This window comes from Ranitomeya variabilis, chromosome 3, assembly GCF_051348905.1.
Source record: "Ranitomeya variabilis isolate aRanVar5 chromosome 3, aRanVar5.hap1, whole genome shotgun sequence".
Taxonomy (NCBI): domain Eukaryota; kingdom Metazoa; phylum Chordata; class Amphibia; order Anura; family Dendrobatidae; genus Ranitomeya; species Ranitomeya variabilis.
Window position 1 is genome coordinate 654,766,405 of NC_135234.1, and position 26,433 is coordinate 654,792,837.

Sequence of the window (26,433 nt, forward strand, 5' to 3'; positions counted from 1 at the left end):
TACTCAATGTGCAAAAAATACTCACTGCTATGGATATGGCCTCTAAAAACCCACATGTCAAAATCTTTTGCCTACCTGGTTGCCCATGGATACGTTCTGTAGTGTTTGATGACACATGCTCAGTAGATACCTTCTATTCTTCTGTAATGGGCGTCCCCTTTCTGTGCAGTGATTGCACCATCCTCACTGCACCTTCTCGACGCAAAGAAAACTGGAGGATGGAGGACTGGAAACCATTACATAGGTTGGTGGGGACAGCCAAGAATTACATTTATTGTTATATTATTAGAAACTATGCACTGCACCATATATCCTCCAATCAGCACTGCCCAGGTGGCCACAAGCAGATCCTAGAGCAGGGGGTTGTGGGAAATGTAGTTTAGTGGTCATATGGCCAGCACTGAAGGATCTGCAACTTCACCCTGAGCAGACAGACATGTAAGAAATTATCCAGTGGGTACCATATTTTTGGTGTCTATTGTGTCATTATTGCTGGGCTTCATGGTAGAGACCAGTGTGTGATCTACCATAATTCACTCATCAGTTTTGTGCCTTAGGTTCTTCCAAGACGCCCCGCTTTAGAATAATCAAGAACCCAGAAGACCTCGTAAAGTTTATAGCAGATCTAAAGAAAACTCATAAAAAGGTATAGGACGCCATACTTGATACAGCTTTAACAGATTGGTTGTAGCTGCCATCGTGATGTGCTGAGACTGTGTTTTCTGTAGGTATCCATACACATGAGATGGCTAATGTCTGAGCGTGAGTGTTTTAAGAGGGGAGAGGGAACAAGACACTGTATCTAGCAATGGCATAGGCCTCGCTCACATAAGATGTGGTAAGCTGTATGCCGCATAGTTCTCCTGGTGTACGTCTCCGATGGCAGCTGCCATGTGTTCCTTCTATGAAGCATTCAGTGGGATATGTTGTCCTTATGCTATAACTGTGTGTGTGTGTGTGTATATACACTCACTGGCCACTTTACTAGGTACACCTGTCCAACTTCTTGTTAACACTTAATTTCTAATCAGCCAATCACATGGCGGCAACTCAGTGCATTTAGGCATGTAGACATGGTCAAGACAATCTCCTGCAGTTCAAACCGAGCATCAGTATGGGGAAGAAAGGTGATTTGAGTGCCTTTGAACGTGGCATGGTTGTTGGTGCCAGAAGGGCTGGTCTGAGTATTTCAGAAACTGCTGATCTACTGGGATTTTCACGCACAACCATCTCTAGGGTTTACAGAGAATGGTCCGAAAAAGAAAAAAAATCCAGTGAGCGGCAGTTCTGTGGGCGGAAATGCCTTGTTGATGCCAGAGGTCAGAGGAGAATGGGCAGACTGGTTCGAGCTGATAGAAAGGCAACAGTGACTCAAATCGCCACCCGTTACAACCAAGGTAGGCCTAAGAGCATCTCTGAACGCACAGTGCGTCGAACTTTGAGGCAGATGGGCTACAGCAGCAGAAGACCACACCGGGTACCACTCCTTTCAGCTAAGAACAGGAAACTGAGGCTACAATTTGTACAAGCTCATCGAAATTGGACAGTAGAAGATTGGAAAAACGTTGCTTGGTCTGATGAGTCTCGATTTCTGCTGCGACATTCGGATGGTAGGGTCAGAATTTGGCGTAAACAACATGAAATCTTTGGGATGTGGTGGAACGGGAGATTCGCATCAGGGATGTGCAGCCGACAAATCTGCGGCAACTGTGTGATGCGATCATGTCAATATGGACCAAAATCTCTGAGGAATGCTTCCAGCACCTTGTTGAATCTATGCCACGAAGAAGTGAGGCAGTTCTGAAGGCAAAAGGGGTCCAACCCGTTACTAGCATGGTGTACCTAATAAAGTGGCCAGTGAGTGTGTGTGTGTGTATATATATATATATATATATATATATATATATATATATATATATATATATATATATATATATGTATGTGTATATATATATATATATATATACATATGCAATGGTGTTCAAAAGTCCTGCATAGGAATGAAGAAAACTATGTTTCATACGTCTGCATCTCTACAGTGAAACTGGTGGAACATATATGTTTTTGTAATCCCTCATTGTATGCCATACTCATTTTTGAATGTCCCAAGTGTATAAATTGTTATGGTATGCGCATTTTTGATAATTTTTTTTTACAGCATAACCATACCTACACCAGTACAGTGTGTAGAATGGTGAACAGGTTTCTAAGTTCATTAACTTCCAATGCACGTTCACACAGACTTAAATTTTACTTTTTAAGATTTATTATTTTTTATTTAATTCAGAGTCCTGAAAAGGGCTTTTTTAGTGCATCTTTAGCTTCTAATACTTTATTGGCCAGCCTTTGCTCTTGAGCACCAGCTTGCATCTCTGTGGCATTGAGTGAACAAGCTTCTGCAGATGTTCACGAGTGATGATGTGGTTCCAGGCCTGTATCAGAGCCTCAATCAACTCACTCTTGGTCCTTGGCTGTTTTCTAGATATCTCTAATGATACCTTGTGCCACAAATTTTTTATTGGATTGAGGTCCGGGGACTGAGCTGGCCAGTCAATAGTAGCCACCTTGTTCTTTCTTTTCCATTCCGTTACTGTCTTAGCTCTGTGACAAGGAGCATTATTATCCTGAAAGATATAATCCCCTGAAAACAGGTGTTGAGCAGAAGGCAGCATTTTTTTATTAACCCTTTCGCGACATGCGCCGTACTTGTACTGCGCATGTCGGGTCCCCTGCTTTGATGTGCGCTCCGGCGGTGAGCGCACATCAAAGTCGCGACATGTCAGCTGTTTTGTACAGCTGACATGTGCGCGCAATAGCGGCGGGTGAAATCGCTATTCACCCGCCGCTATTAACCTGTTAAATGCCGCTGTCAAATGCAGACAGCGGCATTTAACTACCGCATCCGGCCGGGCGGCCGGAAATGACGTCATCGCCGACCCCCGTCACATGATCGGGGGTCGGCGATGCATCAGGAAGGTAACCATAGAGGTCCTTGAGACCTCTATGGTTACTGATGCCGGCCTGCTGTGAGCGCCCCCCTGTGGTCGGCGCTCACAGCACACCTGCATTTCAGCTACATAACAGCGATCTGATGATCGCTGTTATGTAGCAGAGCCGATCGGGCTGTGCCTGCTTCTAGCCTCCCATGGAGGCTATTGAAGCATGGCAAAAGTGAAAAAAAAAAGTTTTTAAAAATGTGAAAAAAATATTAAAAATATAAAAGTTTAAATCACCCCCCTTTCGCCCCATCCTAAATAAAACAATAAAAAAACAAACAAACCTACACATATTTGGTATCGCCGCGTTCAGAATCGCCCGATCTATCAATTAAAAAAAAGCATTAACCTGATTGCTAAACAGCGTAGCGAGAAAAAAATCTGAAACGCCAGAATTACGTTTTTTTGGTCGCCGCGACATTGCGTTAAAATGCAATAACGGGCGATCAAAAGAACGTATCTGCGCCGAAATGGTATCATTAAAAACGCCAGCTCGGCACGCAAAAAATAAAAAAGTTATGGCTCTGGGAAGGAGGGGAGCGAAAAACGAAAACACAAAAACGAAAAAGGGCCGCGACTTGAAGGGGTTAAGGATGTCTATGCATTTTTTTGCATTAACCATACCCTCCACAATATGAAGCCTTCCAACACCATTGGCTGCCATACAGCCCCAGACCATTGCTTTCATCGGATGTTTCACAGAGAAGCTCAAACACTCTGGCTTGTATTCTTCATGTGGGAACCTTCTCACATAAGATTTGCCATCATTTCCTAAAATGCAAAAAGTGCTTTCATCACTAAATAGCACTTTTTCCCACTCCTCCTTCCTCCATTTTAAATATTTAAATGCCCACGATCCTCCACTGACAAAAATCTGAAGGCTCCCATCATAAAACTCTACAGTATGATTCACTAGCTAGACCAACAGATAAAACAAACAAACAAAGCAGCAGATATGATGCAATGTAATGCAATGTGATTGGCTGCCATATCCAGGTTATGGTTGGTCACAAGAACCTCATCTGTGATTGGCTAATTTTGGATCTGAAGCTGTACAATATTTAGTTGTGCTTTCAATTCCCATATTTTTGCAATAATTTCAGGCAAAACTGCTTCAAAAGCTAAAAATATTTCAGGGAGAGAATGCAAAAGTGTATTCTGAACAAAACCATATATAATATGTGATATTAGCATCGAAGATATTCAACAGAAAACGTTTAAAACTTGAAAATTCAATTTATCCTATGCCTATGCAGGACTTTTGAACACCACTGTGTTATATATACAGTTAGGTCCATATATATTTGGACAGAGGCAACATTTTTCTATTTTTGGTTATAGACATTAACACAATGAATTTTAAACAAAACAATTCAGATGCAGTTGAAGTTCAGACTTTCAGCTTTCATTTGAGGGTATCCACATTAAAATTGGATGAAGGGTTTAGGAGTTTCAACTCCTTAATATGTGCCACCCTGTTTTTAAAGGGACCAAAAGTAATTGGACAATTGACTCCAAGGCTATTTCATGGACAGGTGTGGGCAATCCCTTCATTGTGTCATTCTCAATTAAGCAGATAAAAGACCTGGAGTTGATTTGAGGTGTGGTGCTTGCATTTGGAAGGTTTTGCTGTGAAGTAAACATGCGGTCAAAGGAGCTCTCCATGCAAGTGAAACAAGCCATCCTTAAGCTGCGAAAACAGAAAAAACATCCGGGAAATTGCTACAATATTAGGAGTGGCAAAATCTATAGTTTGGTACAACCTGAGAAAGAAAGAAAGCACTGGTGAACTCATCAATGCAAAAAGACCTGGACGCCCACGGAAGACAACAGTGGTGGATGATCGCAGAATAATCTCCATGGTGAAGAGAAACCCCTTCACAACAGCCAACCAAGTGAACAACACTCTCCAGGAGGTCGGCACATCAATATCTAAATCTACCATAAAGAGAAGACTGCATGAAAGTAAATACAGAGGGTTCACTGCACGGTGCAAGCCACTCATAAGCATCAAGAAGAAAAAGGCTAGACTGGACTTTGCTAAAAGAACATCTAAAAAGCCAGCACAGTTCTGGAAGAACATTCTTTGGACAGATGAAACCAAGATCAACCTCTACCAGAATGATGGAAAGAGAAAAGTATGGCGAAGGCGTGGCACAGCTCATGATCCAAAGCATACCACATCATCTGTAAAACACGGCGGAGGCAGTGTGATGGCTTGGGCATGCATGGCTGCCAGTGGCACTGGGTCACTAGTGTTTATTGATGATGTGACACAGGACAGAAGCAGCCAAATGAATTCTGAGGTATTCAGAGCCATACTGTGTGCTCAGATCCAGCCAAATGCAGCCAAACTTATTGGTCGTCGTTTCATACTACAGATGGACAATGACCCAAAACATAAAGCCAAAGCAACCCAGGAGTTTATTAAAGCAAAGAAGTGGAATATTCTTGAATGGCCAAGTCAGTCACCTGATCTCAACCCAACTGAGCATGCATTTCACTTGTTAAAGACTAAACTTCAGACAGAAAGGCCCACAAACAAACAGCAACTGAAAACCACCGCAGTGAAGGCCTGGCAGAGCATCAAAAAGGAGGAAACACAGCGTCTGGTGATGTCCATGAGTTCAAGACTTCAGGCAGTCATTGCCAACAAAGGGTTTTCAACCAAGTACTAGAAATGAACATTTTATTTACAATTATTGAATCTGTCCAATTACTTTTGGTCCCTTTAAAAACAGGGTGGCACATGTTAAGGAGCTGAAACTCCTAAACCCTTCATCCAGTTTTAATGTGGATACCCTCAAATGAAAGCTGAAAGTCTGAACTTCAACTGCATCTGAGTTGTTTTGTTTAAAATTCATTGTGGTAATGTCTGTAACCAAAATTAGAAAAATGTTGTCTCTGTCCAAATATATATAGACCTAACTGTGTGTGTATATGTGTGTGTGTGTGTGTATATATATATATATATATATATATATATATATATATATATATATATATATATATATATATATATATATATATATATATATATATAATATATTCACTTTGCATAAATTTCTGAATAGCATCTGAAGGGTTAATAAACGACCTGCAAGCAATTTTGAACACGTTGAGGGGCGCTGATTTTAAAACTACCTCTTTTGAGGGAGTCCAATATAGAAGACCCCCAAAGCCATTTCAAGACTGAATTGGTCCCTAAAACAATACGTTTTGTGAATTTCCTTAAAAATGAAGAATTACTGCTTCAATTTTAAACCCTTTTAAATGTCATCAAAATAAAACCTCATTTTACAAATGGTGCTGATGTAAAGCAGAGATGAGGGAAATGTTATTTATTAATGTTTTAGTCTGATATAACTACTGTATATACCCGAGTATAAGCCAAGACCCCTAATTTTGCCACAAAAAAATGGGAAATCTTAATGACTCTAGTATAAGCCTAGAGTGGAAAATGCAGCAGCTACCGGTAAATGTCAAAAATAAAAATAGATACCAATAAAATTGAGACATCAGTAGGTTGTGTTTTTGAATATCCATATTGAATTAGGAGCCCCATATAATGCTCCATACAGTTCATAATGGCCCCATAAGATGCTCCATACAAAATATGCCCCATATAATGCTCCATAAAGTTTATGATGGGCCCTATAAGATGCTCCATATTAAAATATGCCCCATATAATGCTGCACAAATGTTGATTATGGCCCCATAAGATGCTCCATAGACTATTATGCCCCATATGCTGTTGCTGCGATTAAAAAAAATGACATGCTCACCTCTTGTCGCTCAGGCCCCCTGCACTTGCTATAGTCACCTTTCCCCATTCCACCACCAGGCGCCGCTGTGTCTTCCCCGTCCTCCGCACTGACGCTCAGGCAGAGGGCACGCACTAACCACGTCATCGCGCCCTCTGATCTGAACGTCACAGGCAGATGACGCGGAAGACAGAGCCCGGCGGTGGAGCGAGGACAGGTGAATATAGCGCAATTATGCTCCCCCTCCCCATTATACTCACCTGCTCCTGACGCGTTCCCTGGCAGCTTCTCTGATGGACTCTTCGGGCGCGGCAGCTCTTCCAGCTTTGAGCGGTCACTGGTACCGCTCATTACAGTAATGAATATGCGGCTCCACCCCTATGGGAGTGGAGTCACGTCCATATTCATTACTGTAATGAGCGGTACCAGTGACTGCTCAACGATGTAAGAAGCTGTCAGCGCCCGGAGAAGACCATCAGGGAAGCTGCCAGGGACTGCGTCAGGAGCAGGTGAGTATGTCACAGCAGCCGCTCCCCCTCCCCCGGCGCCCTACCCTGGGACAATGACTCGAGTATAAGCCGAAAGGGGCACTTTCATCCTAAAATAATGGGCTGAAAATCTCGGCTTATACTCTAGTATATACGGTATATGGATTAAAGGGATAATCACTCAGTTTGAAAATTGCAATTTTTTTTTTGCCATTTTTGTATGATGTTTTTAAAAACTAAACACAACATATCAACCTTAATTTACCGTTATCATAAAGTAAAAAAAACTAAATAAATGGGATATGTTGAAGCCCTCAAGAGTTATTGCTACATAAATTGACACTGGTCAGATTTTAAAAATTTGGCCAGGTCATTAAGGGGTTAAGTTCCCAGCCTGCACTCTTTTTTAGGGCCATTGGGTTGTTGTATACCTAGAAATCCCTTCATAGATTTAGATTGCACAGAGCAAATGTCCTATTGTAGAGGAACCTGCACAAGTGTATCTAGCAGACATACGTCCTCGGGCCGTGGTCATGCAAAAGGCCGTGTGTGTGTGTGTGTGTGTGTGTGTGTGTGTGTGTGTGCTTGATTATCCTTAACTAATTGCCAGTGTAAACCTTTGTGTTATGTTCCCACACGGCAGAAAAAACACTGCATTTTTTGGTCCCATCACATTTAAGGGAACCTGTCAGCAGGTTTTTGCTACCTAATCTGAAGATGGCATTCTGTAGGGGTCCGTGCTGTTGTTTATTTGCAATGATTGTTTTGGCATCAGGAGCTTATTACTGGATACAGCAGCATGTGAGTTCAAGTCTGACTCCGCCCCTCCTGTGATAAGCAGCTCACTGTCTATATCCATTGTATATACAGACCCTGGTGTGGGTGGGGGCAGCTTTCTCAGCTCTGCTGCATTGCTAAGTCTAAAAACGCTGTTAGAACAGCTGCTCCCACTAATCTAAAGGCCCCGTCTCACATAGCGATTTACCAACGATCACGACCAGCGATACGACCTGGCCGTGATCGTTGGTAAGTCGCTGTGTGGTCGCTGGGGAGCTGTCACACACACAGCTCTCTCCAGCGACCAACGATCAGGGGAACGACTTCGGCATCGTTGAAACTGTCTTCAACGATGCTGAAGTCCCCCTGCAGCACCCGGGTAACCAGGGTAAACATCGGGTTACTAAGCGCAGGGCCGCGCTTAGTAACCCGATGTTTACCCTGGTTACCAAAAAAAACAAACAGTACATACTCACCATCTGATGTCCGTCAGGTCCCTTGCCGTCTGCTTCCTGCTCTGACAGTGCCGCCGTACAGTGAGAGCAGAGCGCAGCGGTGACGTCACTGCTGTGCTGTGCTCTCACTGTACGGCCGGCAGACAGTCAGAGCAGGAAGCGGACGGCAAGGGACCTGAAGGACATCAGATGGTGAGTATGTAGTGTTTGTTTTTTTTTTACATTTACGCTGGTAACCAGGGTAAACATCGGGTTACTAAGCGCGGCCCTGCGCTTAGTAACCCGATGTTTACCCTGGTTACCAGTGAAGACATCGCTGGATCGGTGTCATACACACCGATTCAGCGATGTCAGCGGGACCTCAACGACCAAAAAAAGGTCCAGGCCATTCCGACACGACCAGCGATCTCACAGCAGGGGCCTGATCGCTGGTACGTGTCACACATAGCGAGATCGCTACTGAGGTCGCTGTTGCGTCACAAAACTTGTGACTCAGCAGCGATATCGCTAGCGATCTCGCTATGTGAGACGGGGCCTTTAGTGATACATCGTTGGATTCAGGGTCTCTGCCTACATCATGCTGCTTTCAGATGAGGTAGCAAAAACCTGCTGATCGATTCCCTTGAAGAAATATCGTGCACATGCTGGGAATTATATCTGCAGCATAAATTTGACAAGAGGGAAGGGGCTGAGATCAGCAGCATGTAGGCACAAATTTCGCATTTGCAATTCATTGGGCGATATGTACGGCTCGCCCGCTCCTTCTCTAGGCTATTCTCACTGCTAAACTCGTGTGGATACATCGGTGGAAGTCATGGCTTATTTTGTGTATATTTGCGTGTGAGTGACCGTACCGACTAAGAAAATGAGATTTCAACAAATCTACACTTCGCAGAAAATTTCTTCATGGACTTTGACTCAAGTCTGCAGCGAAGTCTGCACGAACAGGTGAAGTTTGCAACATATTCTACTGCAGAAAAAAACGCAACATGTGACCTTGTCCTTACCGTGTTTGAGGCGAGGTTACATGTTGGCGCCACAACATCCTTCTATTTTGGCAGCTTGGCATGAGGGGCTAGGAGAATGGGCAGATTGGGTACAAGAAGATGCAGGATTGTACCACGAGTCTGGCAGGGTGAGCATGATGAGACTGGTGTAATATACAGGGCTGTGGAGTCGGTAAGCCACAGTTGCGACTCCGACTACTGGATTTTATCAGGTTCCGACTCCGGCTCCGACTCCTTCATAAATGGCCAATTCATAACAATAAATTTACTGTTGTAAAAAATTAACATTGTGCTTATTCAGTTTCTCACCATCATATAAGTAATCAGACCACTTAGAGCAAAAACTATATTTATTAGAATACAATTAGAATATAGCAAATAACTTTTATAAACTTTTCTAAACTCTTGTAAGTAAATATGCAATAAACACTGTTATGCAGTTAATAAGAAGAAATCTATAAATTTGTCCTCAGAAAAAGTATTGCCTGTGTCAGATCCTCCTTCATGGATGCCCTCAAATCTGATCTAATTATTTTGAGAGCAGAGAACAACCTCTCTACACTAACTTGGGTTGGTGGCAAAGCAGTAACCACTCGGGCAACATCTCTGACAATGTCAGGATACAGAGGAATCGCTTGTTGCACTGTTATTTTTTTTTTTAAACAATACATTTTTATTGAAGTTTGCATATATGATACAAGAAAAGAAGAAACTTTAGTATTATCATATAGTACATTGCGTCATAACAAGGGGGTAACAGTCCTTCATTTATGTTCTGGTAACTGGCAATAAACTTAAGACAAGTCATATCAAAGGACGAGTGTAACAACGACAAAAACACACACAAAAGGGGGGACAAGGGTTAGGGGAGGGGGAAGGGAAGGGGGACCCGAGAAGAGGTTATAATAAATCCATACCCATTTGGGTAATTTTAATCAGAAGCCTGAAGAATACGGTTAGATAGTCGAGATACCGGAATAGCGAAAGGGGTGTGGCTGGCGTATTCTGCCCAGGGGAGCCAAGTAAGGCTTCTTTCACACTAGCGTCGGGCTCGGCCCGTCGCTGTGCGTCGGGCCGACGTTCCCGACGCTAGCGTGGTCTCCGCCGCACAACGGGGGCAGCGGATGCATTTTTCCAGCGCATCCGCTGCCCCATTGGGAGGTGGGGGCGGAGTTCCGGCGCGACGGGTGCGACGTGTGTAAATCCGTCGCAATGCGTCGTCTAATATTAGGCTATGGGGAAAAAACGCATCCTGCAAACACTTTTGCAGGATGCGTTTTTTCGGCAAAACGACGCATTGCGACGGATTTCAAAAAACGCTAGTGTGAAAGTACCCTAAGTTCGAATCTCTCTACTTTGTCAGTGAGTATAGCTGATAATTTTTCGTTTACCATGTACCATGATAGACGAGATTTAACTCCCGACAAATCCAAGCCAGGTTTTTTCCAAGCCGAGGCTATAGTTTGTTTGGCTGCTAAGAAAATAAACGTGATAAGGGCTCGGGAATATTTAGAAATATTGGGGATACGCTTGTTTAGTAGGGCTTCCCAGGGGTTTTTCCTAAGGTTGATATTTGTTATTGAGAGAATCAAGTAGTATACCCTGGTCAAAAACCTTCGAGCCGTTGGGCATAGCCACCAAATATGAAGCATATCTCCTATAGAGTTACATTCCCGAAAACAGTTTGGAGAGTAATTAGCGACTGCCTTCGCCACTCTAGCTGGGGTCAAGTACCATCTTGTAAGTACTTTGTAATTGGTCTCTAGCATGAGGGTGTTAAGCAAGCCTCCAGTGGAGGAAGACCAAATCTGGATCCATTCCGAGTCCGTCAGGGTTGAACCAATATCAGACTCCCAGCGAGCGGTGTAGCCCAGGCACCGCCTGTGAGTTGGAGAGTTGATGTGTGAGTAAAGAAGGGATATGATACCTGGAGCATGTGGGTTTTGGCGGCATCTCTGTTCAAAGGGGGTGAAGGAATAGGGGGGGGCAGAGTTTCTTAGTAGAGATTGAACAAAATTTTTAAGTTGCAAGTATCGAAATATTTCTCTCGGTGGGAGATGGTATTTTTCACTCAAAGCAGAAAATGGGATGAGCCCATCCACGTTGATGAGATGGTGAACTCTCGTTATTCCCGCCGCGACCCATAGTCGGAAGTCCCTAAGGGAATCCACTCCCGGGGGGAACTGGGCATTACCCCACAAGGGGGCCAAGGGTAAGAATGAAGATATTAAATGTGAGGAGTATGTTAATGAGTCCCAGATTCTGAGAGAGTGAACCATGATGGGGTTAGTGATTTCTCGCCGGTGTGCTGGGAGAGTCCAGAGCAACGTATCTAGGGTACTCAAGTGGAGTTCTGAGGCCTCTAAGAGCTAGCCATAGGGGGGGTTCAGAATAGGCGTGGTACAACGTCAGTTGACCAAGTTGGGCTGCTTGATAATATTTCGAGAGGTTTGGTACCCCCAATCCCCCTTTTAGACGATGGCGATAAAGGGTGGCTCTATTATCCCTAGGGAGACCCCCCCTCCAAACAAAGGTATTAATCGCTCGCTGAGCTATTTTAAGGTATTGTGTGGGGACCGAGACTGGGAGGACCCGAAATAGATAAAGTAATTTAGGGAGTATAGTCATCTTTAGTGCGCGTACTCTGCCGAGCCAGGAGAGGTTAAATTTGCCCCATGACTGGAGTATTGATCGAATTTTACGGAGCATATGAGGATAATTAGCTGCGTATAATGAGCCGTACTCTGAAGTGAGTTTCACTCCTAAATAGTCCAAATGGTTAGAGGTCCACTGAAATGGGAAATCCTGTTTTAGCAATGTGATAGTGGAGGAAGGGAGAGTGATGTTCATAGCAGAGGATTTAGAGGGATTAATTTGTAGACCTGAAATGTGTTCAAAGTTATTAAGAGTTTGAAGTAGGGCAGGGAGGGATGACCGAGGAGATGTTAGGAGGAGCAGCATGTCAGCAAACAAGAAAAGTTTATGGGGGACTGATGCTATGGTGACTCCCTGGATGGATAAATTGAGTCGAAGGTGTATCGCCAAGGGTTCAAATGCTAAAAGAAATATAGGTGATAAGGGACAGCCTTGGCGAGTGCCTCTATGAATAGGGAAGTGCGGGGAGGAGAAGCCGTTGTATCGTACATATGCAGAAGGGGAGCTATAAAGGGCCTGAATCATTGTACGAAAGTAAGGAGGAAAACCCCATTTCCGCAAGACCGCAAACAGATAAGACCAAGAAATAGTCAAAGGCTTTTTTAATGTCAAGCGACAATAACATGCTTGATAAATTGCACTGTTTGCAGTGATGCAACAGGTGAGAGACCCTTCTTATGTTATCTGATGCTTGTCTTTTGGGAACGAAACCTACCTGGTCTCTATGTATTATGGCTCCCAGACCCAAGTTTAGACGTTGGGATAGAATCTTGGCTAATATTTTAAGGTCTATGTTAATTAGGGATATTGGTCTGTAGTTAGACCATACTAACTGATCAGTATTAGGCTTTGGTATCATAGACACAGCTGCTATTAATGATGCCTCTCCAGGTTTATTACCTTCTCTCAAGGAGTTAAAGTAATTGGTAAGATGGGGTATCAGAAGTGGGGCATATTTTTTATAATATAGGGCTGTAAAACCGTCCGGGCCGGGCTTTTTATTAACTTTCAATTGTTGGATAGCTAACTCTATATCGTTAGAGGAAATAGGCTGGTTCAGCGAATCAATAAAACTTGGGTCAAGAGCCGGGAGTGGGACGGAGTCCAAGAAAGCTTCCAGCTCCCCTGAATCGACAGTTGAGGTGGCGCTATATAATTTTAATTTCTGCTGAAACAATTGCGTGATCTTCAGCGGGTTGGACGTGATTCAATCTTACTGGGGGACGGGGTTGGGGTAGGCATTTTAACCGACGTGCTAAATTAGAGTTGTTTTTATTATTGAGGGCATAAAACCGTTGTTGGGACCAGCGTAAGGCTCGGTCGGCGTTTTCAGATAGACAGAGGTCAAGTTCAGTTCGGGCATGGGTGAGATTTCTATATATGTCAGGGGATGGCGAATTCTTTAATTGAGTCTCAAGCACTAATACCCTGTCCTCCAATTCAGCCATCTTCGCACATCTCTCTTTTTTCCTGCGGGAGGCCACTTGAATACAGAGGCCTCTCAATACTGCCTTATGCGCTTCCCACAAAGAAATAGGGAAAGAAGTTGATTGAAGATTTAAAGAAAAATACTCTTCTAGGTGACCTTTTAATTTCAAATTGATATCAGGGTAGGAGAGCAGAGAGTCGTTCAGGATCCAATTATATGATAGCGGTTTAGGGTGCAGCGCGGAACATATAAGCAAGATTGGGGAATGATCAGACCATGGGGTGGAAAGGATGGAGACATTAGAGACGTTAGGAATGAAGGATGGATGGGCAAATATGTGATCTATTCTGGTATAGACTAAGTGTCGCGGGGAAAAATGCGTATAATCTCTCTGTGAGGGGTGTAAGTCCCTCCACAAGTCCACCCACTGGTATTGGGAGAGGAGTTTATTAAGAGAGGACGAGTCCGCCGACGGGAGAGGCGATGGAATAATAAGGGATTGTGTAATTGATGACCTATCCAAATGGGGTTTGAATATACAGTTAGAATCACCGCACAGTACCGTAGCTCCTTGGGCATGCTCGGTGATTAATTCACATAATTGAGAGAAAAAGGCGGTTTGATGGGTGTTAGGGGCATAGTACGAAACGATGGTTACCAGTTCGTCCGAAATGGTGCCTGTAACTATCAAGTAACGACCTTCTTTATCGGCTACTAAAGATTTAAAGACAAAAGGGACGGACCTCTTAAAGCAAATGGCAACGCCTTTAGTCTTATTTGGGGCAGTAGCTAAATAATATAATGGGTAGGAAGCGGATAAGAACTTAGGATAAGAACTGGCCGAGAAGTGTGTCTCTTGGAGACAGACCACGTCAGCCCGTTGAGACCTATAATAGCGAAAGGCCTTGGTACGTTTGTGTGGAGAATTAAAACCGCGTACATTGTGTGAAATGATCGTTAGCGGCATGATAAAGAGATGTGGGGTTCGTCTATGGTAGCCATCTTTCGTGGTTTGGGGTTGGAAATGAAAAAGTCCTCTAGGTTCAGGCAAGATAGATAGTGTTTACTCGGGTGGGGAATGGGGGAGGAGGAGTGGATGGTCGGGTATAACTGGGATACAAGGGTAACAGGGGAAACCGTAACATTAGCCAAGCACAACATGCTAAGCAGCAGTGTATAGGGACACTGTAGGGACATAAGGACAATTCAGGGACAACGCAATTTAAAGTAGACCTAGTAATTAAGTGTGAAGGAAGGGTGGGGTAGATGGGGAAAGCTGGATATATGGAGCGCCAATAAGGCCTAGCAATATATCGGGTCTACATGTAGGCTGCGAACTGTGCCAGCCCTGTAGGGGTGGTTATTAAGAAAGAACTTACAGCTATAATGGAATACCAAAACAAAACAAGGCATAAAGTTAGTATCAATAACCTTATAACACAAATAAAACAACGGTGCATTATAAGAAAAGTAGACCACCTTAGGCACTCATAGCTGGTAAAATAACAAATCAAATCTGGATTCCAAGTAAACGTCCAATAGAGGCCAAAGGCACTGAAGAATCATATAATAGAAACTGGAAAACAATCCTAAACTGTGAAGTGAAAAAAACATTAGTATGCGTCAATAGCATTAACACGAACTTTTCTGTCTGCTAAAAAAACAGTCAAAAGATAATATTAACACCAAAGGATTCTAAAGCTGCAGTTTGAATTGCCTAGGTGTGGATCAAAGCTCCAGGAGGAGCTATAGCAATCGTTGGGTCTCAAGGGGGGCCCGATGAGGCCTGCAGCTCAGATCGTCTGTCTCCCGACCGCGGCAATGACGATGACGGTTGTGGGGCAGGTGAGGGGGGATTCATAAGCTGTAGCTTGGTGAGGCAGCGGCCCGCGCCCTCCGGGGAAAGGACCGTGTGTACCATCTCACAGTGGGTAAATATCAACTTAAAGGGGAATCCCCAACGATACTTAATGTTTTTGGAACGTAAAACTTCCAAGTATGGTCTCATTGCCCGTCTTTTCGCAATAGTAGTAGGGGCCAGGTCCGGGAACAGTTCATAGGAGTGCCCCTGGAAAACCAAAGATGTAGAATTTCTTGCAGCTTGGAGAAGTTGATCTTTAGTTTTATAATAATGTAGCTTTAAGATTATGTCTCTCGGGGGCCATTGGGGTTTTTCCTGGTTAAGGCTCTGTGAATGCGGTCCATCTCAAGGCGTTCCATAGAAATGCCGGGTAGAAGTTCTTGGAACAGAGCTGTGGCCGTTGACTGGAGGTCTGTAATGGACTCCGGCAGGCCTCTAATTCTGATATTGCTTCTGCGGGCTCGATTCTCGAAATCCTCTAGTTTGTTGTTGAGGGTATATATCTCCTCATGAAGCGACTCCATATCTTTTTCCTGGGTGGCAAGATTGGTTAGAGCAGAGTCCATTTTATCTTCTAAGTGCGAGATCCCAGCTCCCTAATCTCTTTAGTTAGTTCTTTAGTCAGATTATCGGACATTTTGGATAATTCCGTATGTAAAATAGACTGAAATTGAGAGAGTAGGGCATTGTGGTCCGGAGTTGGGGTACTAGGGACCCTGGTGGTAGAGGCTGGAATTGTATCTGGCTCTGTTCCGTCCATTATGGAAGAATTAGAGGATTCAGACTGGGAGAGTGGCCCAGGGGACATAGTATCTTCTAGATCAGTCAGCGCCTGGAACCGATTGCTAGCGTACCTGGAATTAGTTCTACGCTGCTTAGTCATGGGAGCGGTGGGATTAGATAGAGAACTGTTGTGAATTTGCTTTTTGCTCCCTCTAGTGGTTACTAGTTTTTTGACTCTGGTTTTTCTGTCATTCCTTTTATCCGCACCTGGGTCGTTAGTTAGGGGTGTTGCTATATAAGCTCCCTAGACCTTCAGTTCAATGCCTGGCAACGTAGTTATCAGAGCTAGTCTGCTGTGCTCTTGTCTACTGATCCTGGTTCCAGTTATATCAGCTAAGTCTGCCTTTTGCTTTTTGCTATTTGTTTTGGTTTTGTATTTTTGTCCAGCTTGTTCCAAATCTATATCCTGACCTTTGCTGGAAGCTCTAGGGGGCTGGTGTTCTCCCCCCGGACCGTTAGACGGTTCGGGGGTTCTTGAATTTCCAGTGTGGATTTTGATAGGGTTTTTGTTGACCATATAAGTTACCTTTCTTTATTCTGCTATCAGTAAGCGGGCCTCTCTGTGCTAAACCTGGTTCATTTCTGTGTTTGTCATTTCCTCTTACCTCACCGTTATTATTTGTGGGGGGCTTCTATCCAGCTTTGGGGTCCCCTTCTCTGGAGGCAAGAAAGGTCTTTTGTTTTCCTCTACTAGGGGTAGCTAGATTCTCCGGCTGGAGCGTGTCATCTAGAATCAACGTAGGAATGATCCCCGGCTACTTCTAGTGTTGGCGTTAGGAGTAGATATATGGTCAACCCAGTTACCACTGCCCTATGAGCTGGATTTTTGTATTCTGCAGACTTCCACGTACCTCTGAGACCCTCGCCATTGGGGTCATAACAGTTTGCCAGGCCAGTATTAAATGTTTAATGCGTTGCAGAAGAGGGATTATAAGAAAGAAGATTCTGAGTTTTTTTTGTTTTTTTTCTCTTTCTTCTTCCCCTTTACCTCAGAGTGGCTATGCTTGCTGCAGACATGAATGTCCAGACCTTGATTACAAGTGTGGACCAGCTGGCTACTCGTGTGCAGGGCATACAAGACTATGTTATCAGAAATCCTAGGTCAGAACCTAAAATACCGATTCCTGAACTGTTTTCCGGAGACAGGTTTAAGTTTAGGAATTTTGTGAATAATTGTAAATTGTTTTTGTCCCTGAGACCCTGTTCATCTGGAGACTCTGCTCAGCAAGTAAAAATAGTTATTTCGTTCTTACGGGGCGACCCTCAGGATTGGGCTTTTTCGCTGGCGCCAGGAGATCGGCATTGGCTGATATTGATGCGTTTTTTCTGGCGCTCGGTTTACTTTATGAGGAACCCAATCTTGAGATTCAGGCAGAAAAGGCCTTGCTGGCTATGTCTCAGGGGCAGGACGAGGCTGAAGTGTATTGCCAAAAATTTCGGAAATGGTCCGTGCTGACACATTGGAACGAGTGTGCACTGGCCGCTAATTTTAGAAATGGCCTATCTGAAGCCATTAAGAATGTTATGGTGGGTTTTCCCATTCCCACAGGTCTCAATGATACTATGGCACTGGCTATTCAAATTGACCGGCGGTTGCGGGAGCGCAAAACCGCAAATTCCCTCATGGTGTTGTCTGAACAGACACCTAATTTGGTGCAATGTGATAGAAAAACCGCAAATTCCCTCATGGTGTTGTCTGAACAGACACCTGATTTAATGCAATGTGATAGAATCCTGACTAGAAATGAGCGGAAAATTCATAGACGCCGGAATGGCTTGTGCTACTACTGTGGTGATTCTACACATGTTATCTCAGCATGCTCTAAACGTATAGCTAAGGTTGTTAGTCCTGTCACCATTGGTAATTTGCAACCTAAATTTATTCTGTCTGTAACTTTGATTTGCTCACTGTCGTCTTATCCTGTCATGGCGTTTGTAGATTCAGGTGCTGCCCTGAGTCTTATGGATCTGTCATTTGCTAAGCACTGTGGTTTTACTCTTGAACCATTAGAAAATCCTATTCCTCTTAGGGGTATTGATGCTACGCCATTGGCAGCAAATAAACCGCAGTATTGGACACAGGTTATCATGTGCATGACTCCTGAACACCGCGAGGTGATACGTTTCCTGGTTTTACATAAAATGCATGATTTGGTTGTTTTAGGGCTGCCATGGTTACAGACCCATAATCCAGTCCTGGACTGGAAGGCTATGTCAGTCTCAAGTTGGGGCTGTCGTGGTATTCATGGGGATTCCCTGCCTGTGTCTATTGCTTCTTCTACGCCTTCGGAAGTTCCGGAGTATTTGTCTGATTATCAGGATGTCTTCAGTGAGTCTGAGTCCAGTGCACTGCCTCCTCATAGGGACTGTGACTGTGCTATAGATTTGATCCCAGGCAGTAAGTTTCCTAAGGGAAGACTGTTTAATCTGTCGGTACCTGAACATACCGCTATGCGTTCATATATCAGGGAGTCTCTGGAGAAAGGACATATTCGTCCGTCTTCTTCCCCCCTTGGTGCGGGATTCTTTTTTGTGGCAAAAAAGGACGGATCTTTGAGACCTTGTATTGATTATCGGCTTTTAAATAAGATCACTGTCAAATTTCAGTATCCTTTACCGCTGTTGTCTGACTTGTTTGCCCGGATTAAAGGTGCCAAGTGGTTCACCAAGATAGACCTTCGTGGTGCGTACAACCTTGTGCGCATTAAGCAAGGTGATGAATGGAAAACCGCATTCAATACGCCCGAAGGTCATTTTGAGTACTTGGTGATGCCTTTTGGGCTCTCCAATGCGCCTTCAGTTTTTCAGTCCTTTATGCATGACATTTTCCGGAAGTATCTGGATAAATTTTTGATTGTTTATCTGGATGATATTTTGGTTTTTTCTGATGATTGGGATTCGCATGTGGAGCAGGTCAGGTTGGTCTTTAAAATTTTGCGTGAAAATTCTTTGTTTGTCAAGGGCTCAAAGTGTCTCTTTGGTGTACAGAAGGTTCCCTTTTTGGGGTTCATTTTTTCCCCTTCTGCTGTGGAGATGGACCCAGTCAAGGTCCGAGCTATTCTTGATTGGACTCAGCCCTCGTCGGTTAAGAGTCTTCAGAAGTTCTTGGGTTTCGCTAACTTCTACCGTCGTTTTATCGCTAATTTTTCTAGCATTGTGAAACCGTTGACGGATATGACCAAGAAGGGCTCCGATGTAGCTAACTGGGCTCCTGCTGCCGTGGAGGCTTTCCAGGAGTTGAAGCGCCGGTTTACTTCGGCGCCTGTTTTGTGCCAGCCCGATGTCTCACTTCCCTTTCAGGTTGAGGTGGATGCTTCAGAGATTGGAGCAGGGGCCGTTTTGTCGCAGAGAGGCCCTGGTTGCTCTGTTATGAAACCTTGTGCCTTTTTCTCCAGGAAGTTTTCGCCTGCCGAGCGAAATTATGATGTGGGCAATCGGGAGTTGTTGGCCATGAAATGGGCATTTGAGGAGTGGCGTCATTGGCTCGAGGGTGCTAAGCATCGTGTGGTGGTCTTGACTGATCACAAAAATCTGATGTATCTCGAGTCTGCTAAACGCCTTAATCCGAGACAGGCCCGCTGGTCATTGTTTTTCTCCCGCTTTGATTTTGTTGTCTCGTATTTACCAGGTTCAAAGAATGTGAAGGCCGATGCTCTTTCTAGGAGCTTTGTGCCTGATGCTCCTGGAGTCGCTGATCCTGTTGGTATTCTTAAAGATGGAGTTATCTTGTCAGCTATTTCTCCGGATCTGCGACGTGTGTTGCAGAGATTTCAGGCTGATAGGCCTGAGTCTTGTCCACCTGACAGACTGTTTGTCCCGGATAAATGGACCAGCAGAGTCACTTCCGAGGTTCATTCCTCGGTGTTGGCAGGTCACCCGGGAATTTTTGGCACCAGAGATCTGGTGGCCAGGTCCTTTTGGTGGCCTTCCTTGTCAAGGGATGTGCGGTCATTTGTGCAGTCCTGTGGGACTTGTGCTCGAGCTAAGCCTTGCTGTTCTCGTGCCAGCGGTTTGCTCTTGCCCTTGCCTGTCCCGAAGAGACCTTGGACACATATCTCCATGGATTTCATTTCTGATCTTCCGCTATCTCAGGGCATGTCCGTTATCTGGGTGATATGTGATCGCTTCTCCAAGATGGTCCATTTGGTTCCTTTGCCTAAGCTGCCTTCCTCTTCCGATCTGGTTCCTGTGTTTTTCCAGAACGTGGTTCGTTTGCACGGCATCCCTGAGAATATTGTGTCAGACAGAGGATCCCAGTTCGTTTCTAGGTTCTGGCGATCCTTTTGTAGTAGGATGGGCATTGATTTGTCGTTTTCGTCTGCTTTCCATCCTCAGACTAATGGACAGACGGAGCGAACCAATCAGACTTTGGAGGCTTATTTGAGGTGTTTTGTCTCTGCTGATCAGGACGATTGGGTGACATTCTTGCCGTTGGCTGAGTTTGCCCTTAATAATCGGGCTAGTTCCGCCACCTTGGTTTCGCCTTTTTTCTGCAACTCTGGTTTCCATCCTCGCTTTTCTTCGGGTCATGTGGAGCCTTCTGACTGTCCTGGGGTGGATTCTGTGGTAGATAGGTTGCAGCGGATCTGGAATCATGTGGTGGACAACTTGAAGTTGTCACAGGAGAGGGCTCAGCGCTTTGCCAACCGCCGCCGCGGTGTGGGTCCCCGACTACGCGTTGGGGATTTGGTATGGCTTTCTTCCCGCTTTGTTCCTATGAAGGTCTCCTCTCCCAAATTTAAACCTCGTTTTATTGGGTCTTACAAGATATTGGAAATCCTTAATCCTGTATCTTTTCGTCTGGATCTTCCTGTGTCGTTTGCTATTCACAATGTATTTCATAGGTCCTTGTTGCGGCGGTACATTGTGCCTGTAGTTCCTTCTGCTGAGCCTCCTGCTCCGGTGTTGGTTGAGGGCGAGTTGGAGTACGTGGTGGAGAAGATCTTGGATTCTCGCCTCTCCAGGCGGAGGCTTCAGTACCTGGTCAAGTGGAAGGGCTATGGTCAGGAGGATAATTCCTGGGTGGTCGCCTCTGATGTTCATGCGGCCGATTTAGTTCGTGCCTTTCATGCCGCTCATCCTGATCGCCCTGGTGGTCGTGGTGAGGGTTCGGTGACCCCTCACTAAGGGGGGGGTACTGTTGTGAATTTGCTTTTTGCTCCCTCTAGTGGTTACTAGTTTTTTGACTCTGGTTTTTCTGTCATTCCTTTTATCCGCACCTGGGTCGTTAGTTAGGGGTGTTGCTATATAAGCTCCCTAGACCTTCAGTTCAATGCCTGGCAACGTAGTTATCAGAGCTAGTCTGCTGTGCTCTTGTCTACTGATCCTGGTTCCAGTTATATCAGCTAAGTCTGCCTTTTGCTTTTTGCTATTTGTTTTGGTTTTGTATTTTTGTCCAGCTTGTTCCAAATCTATATCCTGACCTTTGCTGGAAGCTCTAGGGGGCTGGTGTTCTCCCCCCGGACCGTTAGACGGTTCGGGGGTTCTTGAATTTCCAGTGTGGATTTTGATAGGGTTTTTGTTGACCATATAAGTTACCTTTCTTTATTCTGCTATCAGTAAGCGGGCCTCTCTGTGCTAAACCTGGTTCATTTCTGTGTTTGTCATTTCCTCTTACCTCACCGTTATTATTTGTGGGGGGCTTCTATCCAGCTTTGGGGTCCCCTTCTCTGGAGGCAAGAAAGGTCTTTTGTTTTCCTCTACTAGGGGTAGCTAGATTCTCCGGCTGGAGCGTGTCATCTAGAATCAACGTAGGAATGATCCCCGGCTACTTCTAGTGTTGGCGTTAGGAGTAGATATATGGTCAACCCAGTTACCACTGCCCTATGAGCTGGATTTTTGTATTCTGCAGACTTCCACGTACCTCTGAGACCCTCGCCATTGGGGTCATAACAGAGAACCACAGTATTATTATTATTATTATTATTATTATTATTATTATTTATTGTTATAGCGCCATTTATTCCATGGTGCTTTACAAGTGAGGAGGGGTATACATAATAAAAACAAGTACAATAATCTTGAACAATACAAGTCATAACTGGTACAGTAGGAGAGAGGACCCTGCCCGCGAAGGCTCACAATCTACAAGGGATGGGTGAGAATACAGTAGGTGAGGGTAGAGCTGGTCATGCAGCGGTTTGGTCGATCGGTGGTTACTGCAGGTTGTAGGCTTGTCGGAAGAGGTGGGTCTTCAGATTCTTTTTGAAGGTTTCGATGGTGGGCGAGAGTCTGATGTGTTGTGGTAGAGGGTTCCAGAGTAGGGGTGATACGCGAGAGAAATCTTGTATACGATTGTGGGAAGAGGAGATAAGAGGGGAGTAGAGAAGGAGATCTTGTGAGGATTGGAGGTTGCGTGCAGGTAAGTATCGGGAGACGAGGTCACAGATGTATGAAGGAGACAGGTTGTGGATGGCTTTGTATGTCATGGTTAGGGTTTTGTACTGGAGTCTCTGGGTAATGGGGAGCCAGTGAAGGGATTGACAGAGGGGAGAGGCCGGAGAATAGCGGGGGGACAGGTGGATTAGTCGGGCAGCAGAGTTTAGAATAGATTGGAGGGGTGCGAGAGTGTTTGAGGGGAGGCCACAGAGCAGGAGGTTGCAGTAGTCAAGGCGAGAGATGATGAGGGCATGGACTAGGGTTTTTGCAGATTCTTGGTTGAGGAATGAACGGATTCGTGCAATATTTTTGAGTTGAAGTCGGCAGGAAGTGGAAAAGGGCTTGGATATGTGGTTTGAAGGAGACATCAGCGTCAAGGATAACCCAGAGGCAGCGAGCTTGTGGGACTGGGGAGAGTGGGCAGCCATTTCCTGTAATGGATAGGTTCGTTGGGGGGGTCACGTGAGATGGGGGAAAGATGATGAATTCTGTTTTGTCCATGTTAAGTTTCAGAAATCTAGCGGAGAAGAAGGATGAAATAGTGGACAGACATTGAGGGATTCTGGTTAGTAGGGAGGTGATATCTGGTCCAGAGATGTAGATCTGTGTGTCATCAACATAGAGGTGATACTGAAAGCAATGAGATTCTATGAGCTGTCCCAGGCCAAAGGTGTAAATGGAGAAGAGCAGGGACCCAAGGACTGAACCTTGTGGGACTCCGACAGAGAGGGGGCGAGGTGAGGAGGTGGTGTGTGAGTGGGAGACGCTGAATGTCCGGTCTGTTAGGTATGATGAGATCCAGGATAGGGCCAAGTCTGTGATGCCAAGGGATGAGAGGGTCTGTAATAATAGGGAATGGTCCACTGTGTCAAAGGCAGCCGACAGGTCGAGGAGGAGGAGAACAGAGTAGTGTCGCTTGCTCTTGGCGGTTAAGAGGTCATTGGTGACCTTAGTTAGCGCAGTTTCAGTGGAATGGTGTGACCGGAAGCCAGATTGTAAGCGGTCAAAGAGGGAGCAAGAAGAGAGATGGGAGGACAGTTCAAGGTAGACGTGTTGTTCCAGTAGTTTTGAGGCATAGGGGAGAAGTGATATAGGGCGATAGCTAGATACAGAGGATGGGTCAAGAGAGGGCTTTTTGAGGATAGGTGTGATGGAGGCATGTTTAAAGCTTGAGGGGAAAACACCAGTTGTTAGTGATAGGTTGAAGAGATGGTTTAGGGTTGGGATGAAGATTGTGGTGAGGTTTGGGATGAGGTGGGATGGGAGCGGGTCAAGGGCACAGGTGGTGAGATGCGATCTTGAGAGTAGAGTGGCGAGTTGATCTTCTGTAATGGTGGAGTAGTTGGTTTTGGAGGTGGAGGGTAGGGAAGTTGGGAGGAAGGGCTCTGGGGCTTGTTGACCAAAACTGTCTCTGATGTTATCAATCTTCTGCTTGAAGAATGAGGCAAAGTCTTCAGCAGAGATAAGTGAGGAGGGAGGAGGTGCTGGGGTACGGAGGAGAGAATTGAAGGTGTTGAATAACTGTTTAGGGTTGTGAGACAGGGAGGATATGAGAGATGAGAAGTAGGTTTGTTTAGCTGTGGCGAGTGCGGTCTTGAAAGTAGTGAGGGACTGTTTGAATGCGATGAAGTGGTCGTTGGAGTGGGATCTTTTCCATCTGCGCTCAGCAGCCCTGGAAGCTCGCCTCAGTTCTTTGGTCAGGCTGGTGTGCCAGGGCTGTCTGTTGATTTTGCAAGCTTTGGTATGTGTAAGTGGGGCAGCAGATTCCAAAGCTACAGCTATTGTGGTGTTATATAGAGCGGCAGCGTCATCCGCATTGTGTATGGAACTTATGTCTGTGAGAGGGAGGAGGGATTCAGAGAATGAATGTAGGTCAAGATGTTTAAGATTTCTGCGAGGGTGTGAAAGTTTGTGGGGTGGGGACTCTAGACATGGAGTGGAGAGAGATGAGAATGTGAGAAGGTTGTGGTCAGAGAGAGGAAGAGGTGAGTTAGAGAGGTTAGATAGGGAGCAGAGGCGGGTGAAGATGAGGTCCAGTGTGTGACCATCTTTGTGAGTGGCTGCAGAAGACCATTGAGTGAGGCCGAAGGAGGAAGAGAGAGATAGAAGTTTAGTGGCAGCTGAGAGGGAAGTGTCAATGGGGATGTTGAAATCGCCCATGATGATAGTGGGGATGTCTGCGGAAAGGAAATGAAGTAGCCAGGTGGTGAAGTGGTCAAAGAAGATGGTGGCTGGCCCCGGGGGGCGGTAAATGACAGCCAGTTGGAGGTTGGAGGGGGAGTAGATGCGCACAGAGTGCACCTCAAAGGAAGGGAGGGTAACAGAGGGTGGCAGTGGGATTGGGGTGAAGGAGCAGTTATCTGACAGGAGAAAACCAACTCCTCCACCATGCTTGCTGCTGGGGCGGGGTGTGTGAGAAAGGTGGAAGCCACCGTAAGAGAGTGCAGCAGGAGAGGCTGTGTCAGAAGGGGTGAGCCAGGTTTCGGTGATGGCGAGGAAGGAAAGTTTGGTAGTAACAAAAAGATCATGGATGTAGGAAAGCTTGTTACAGACAGAGCGAGCGTTCCATAGAGCTCCTGTTAGTGGGACTGGGGAAGCGGGGGCTGGGCGAATGGGTATAAGGTTAGAGAGGTTACGGAAGTTTGTGATGGAGCGTGGATGGGAGGTAGAAATGACTGTGGGAATGTGGTGAGGAGGACCAGGATTTGGAGAGATATCACCAGCAGTGAGAAGGAGCAGAGATAGTGTTAGCAGGTGGGAGCAGGAGAGAGCGTGAGGGGGCTGCCTGTGCTTTGAGACAGAGGATTGTATGTTAAGGAACAGTTCTGAGGAGGAGGTGAGATGGATGGGGAGGATTGAAGAGGAGATGAACAGTTCCTTACTTGGTGTGGGGATTGGGGGAGGTAGCAGAAAGTGAAAGATTATCGGGGTAAAAGTGACAACAAACAGAAACATTGTTTACAGTGACTGGCCAGTTACCTTCAGTTCCCTTCAGGTTCAATTCAGGTTTTAATTCTAATGTAATCCACACTTTTAGGACACACTTCTAGAAATCACACTGCAGACTAAAGTCATGCAGACTTGTGCTATGCAATATATGGAAAACTAAGTGCGTTCAGGTGTGGAGCAGAGAGGAGTGGTCTCTGCTCATCTTGGTCAGAGAATTAAGGGTGGACCAGATGCATACAATCAAGACTAAGTAAACAATGTCATAAATAACACAGGGCAAGCTGGGGTTAGCTGAAAGGCATACCATATGAAAGCAAAGAGCAGAGGAAAGTCTGTGTGCAAAGCTGGGTGATGTATTATGTGCACTTCATAGGAGAGCTGGATGAACATACCATATGAAAGCAAAGAGCAGAGGAAAGTCTATGTGCAAAGCTGGGTGATGTATTATGTGCACTTCATAGGATTATACGACCAGCTTAAAAATATAGAATCAAGGGAAATGCATGCTGTACGTTGTCCCTTACAGGGGTTGGGGGGGTGCTGGTTTCAGGCCATTAATTCCGACTCAGTAAACTTTTAAGGTGTTCCGAGGATTAGAAGGTGGTGACAGTTCCTTCAAGCGGCCAGTAGGTGTCAGCACAGGATCACATATCTGAGAATTGTGCAGTCTGCAATCCTTCACTATTCACCAAGGTACAGACCCTGCAATCTGCGTTTTCAAGTCTTTTAAAATGGAGAGGGTTAGGATGTTGAGTTGTTTCCTTACAGGCTGAGGTCTTTTCTATTACTTTAGTGCTTGGGCCTTTAGATGAAAATGGTGCCAATATAAGTATGCAGACTGTCCCGTTCCCTGAATTCCCTCTCCGGCGCTGTTAATAAAGAGGGAAGTG

General features: G+C 45.2%; 1 protein-coding gene across 5 annotated transcripts in view; it reads left to right on the plus strand.

Annotated features, from left to right (window-relative positions):
- OS9 (OS9 endoplasmic reticulum lectin) overlaps positions 1–26,433 on the plus strand; it is a 108,665-nt gene that overhangs the window by 47,497 nt on the left and 34,735 nt on the right. For all 5 annotated transcript variants that reach the window (XM_077297776.1, XM_077297772.1, XM_077297775.1 and 2 more), the window contains exon 10: positions 558–646. In XM_077297776.1, coding sequence (XP_077153891.1) covers positions 558–646 — 89 coding nt within the window. The remainder of the gene's footprint in view (positions 1–557; positions 647–26,433) is intronic.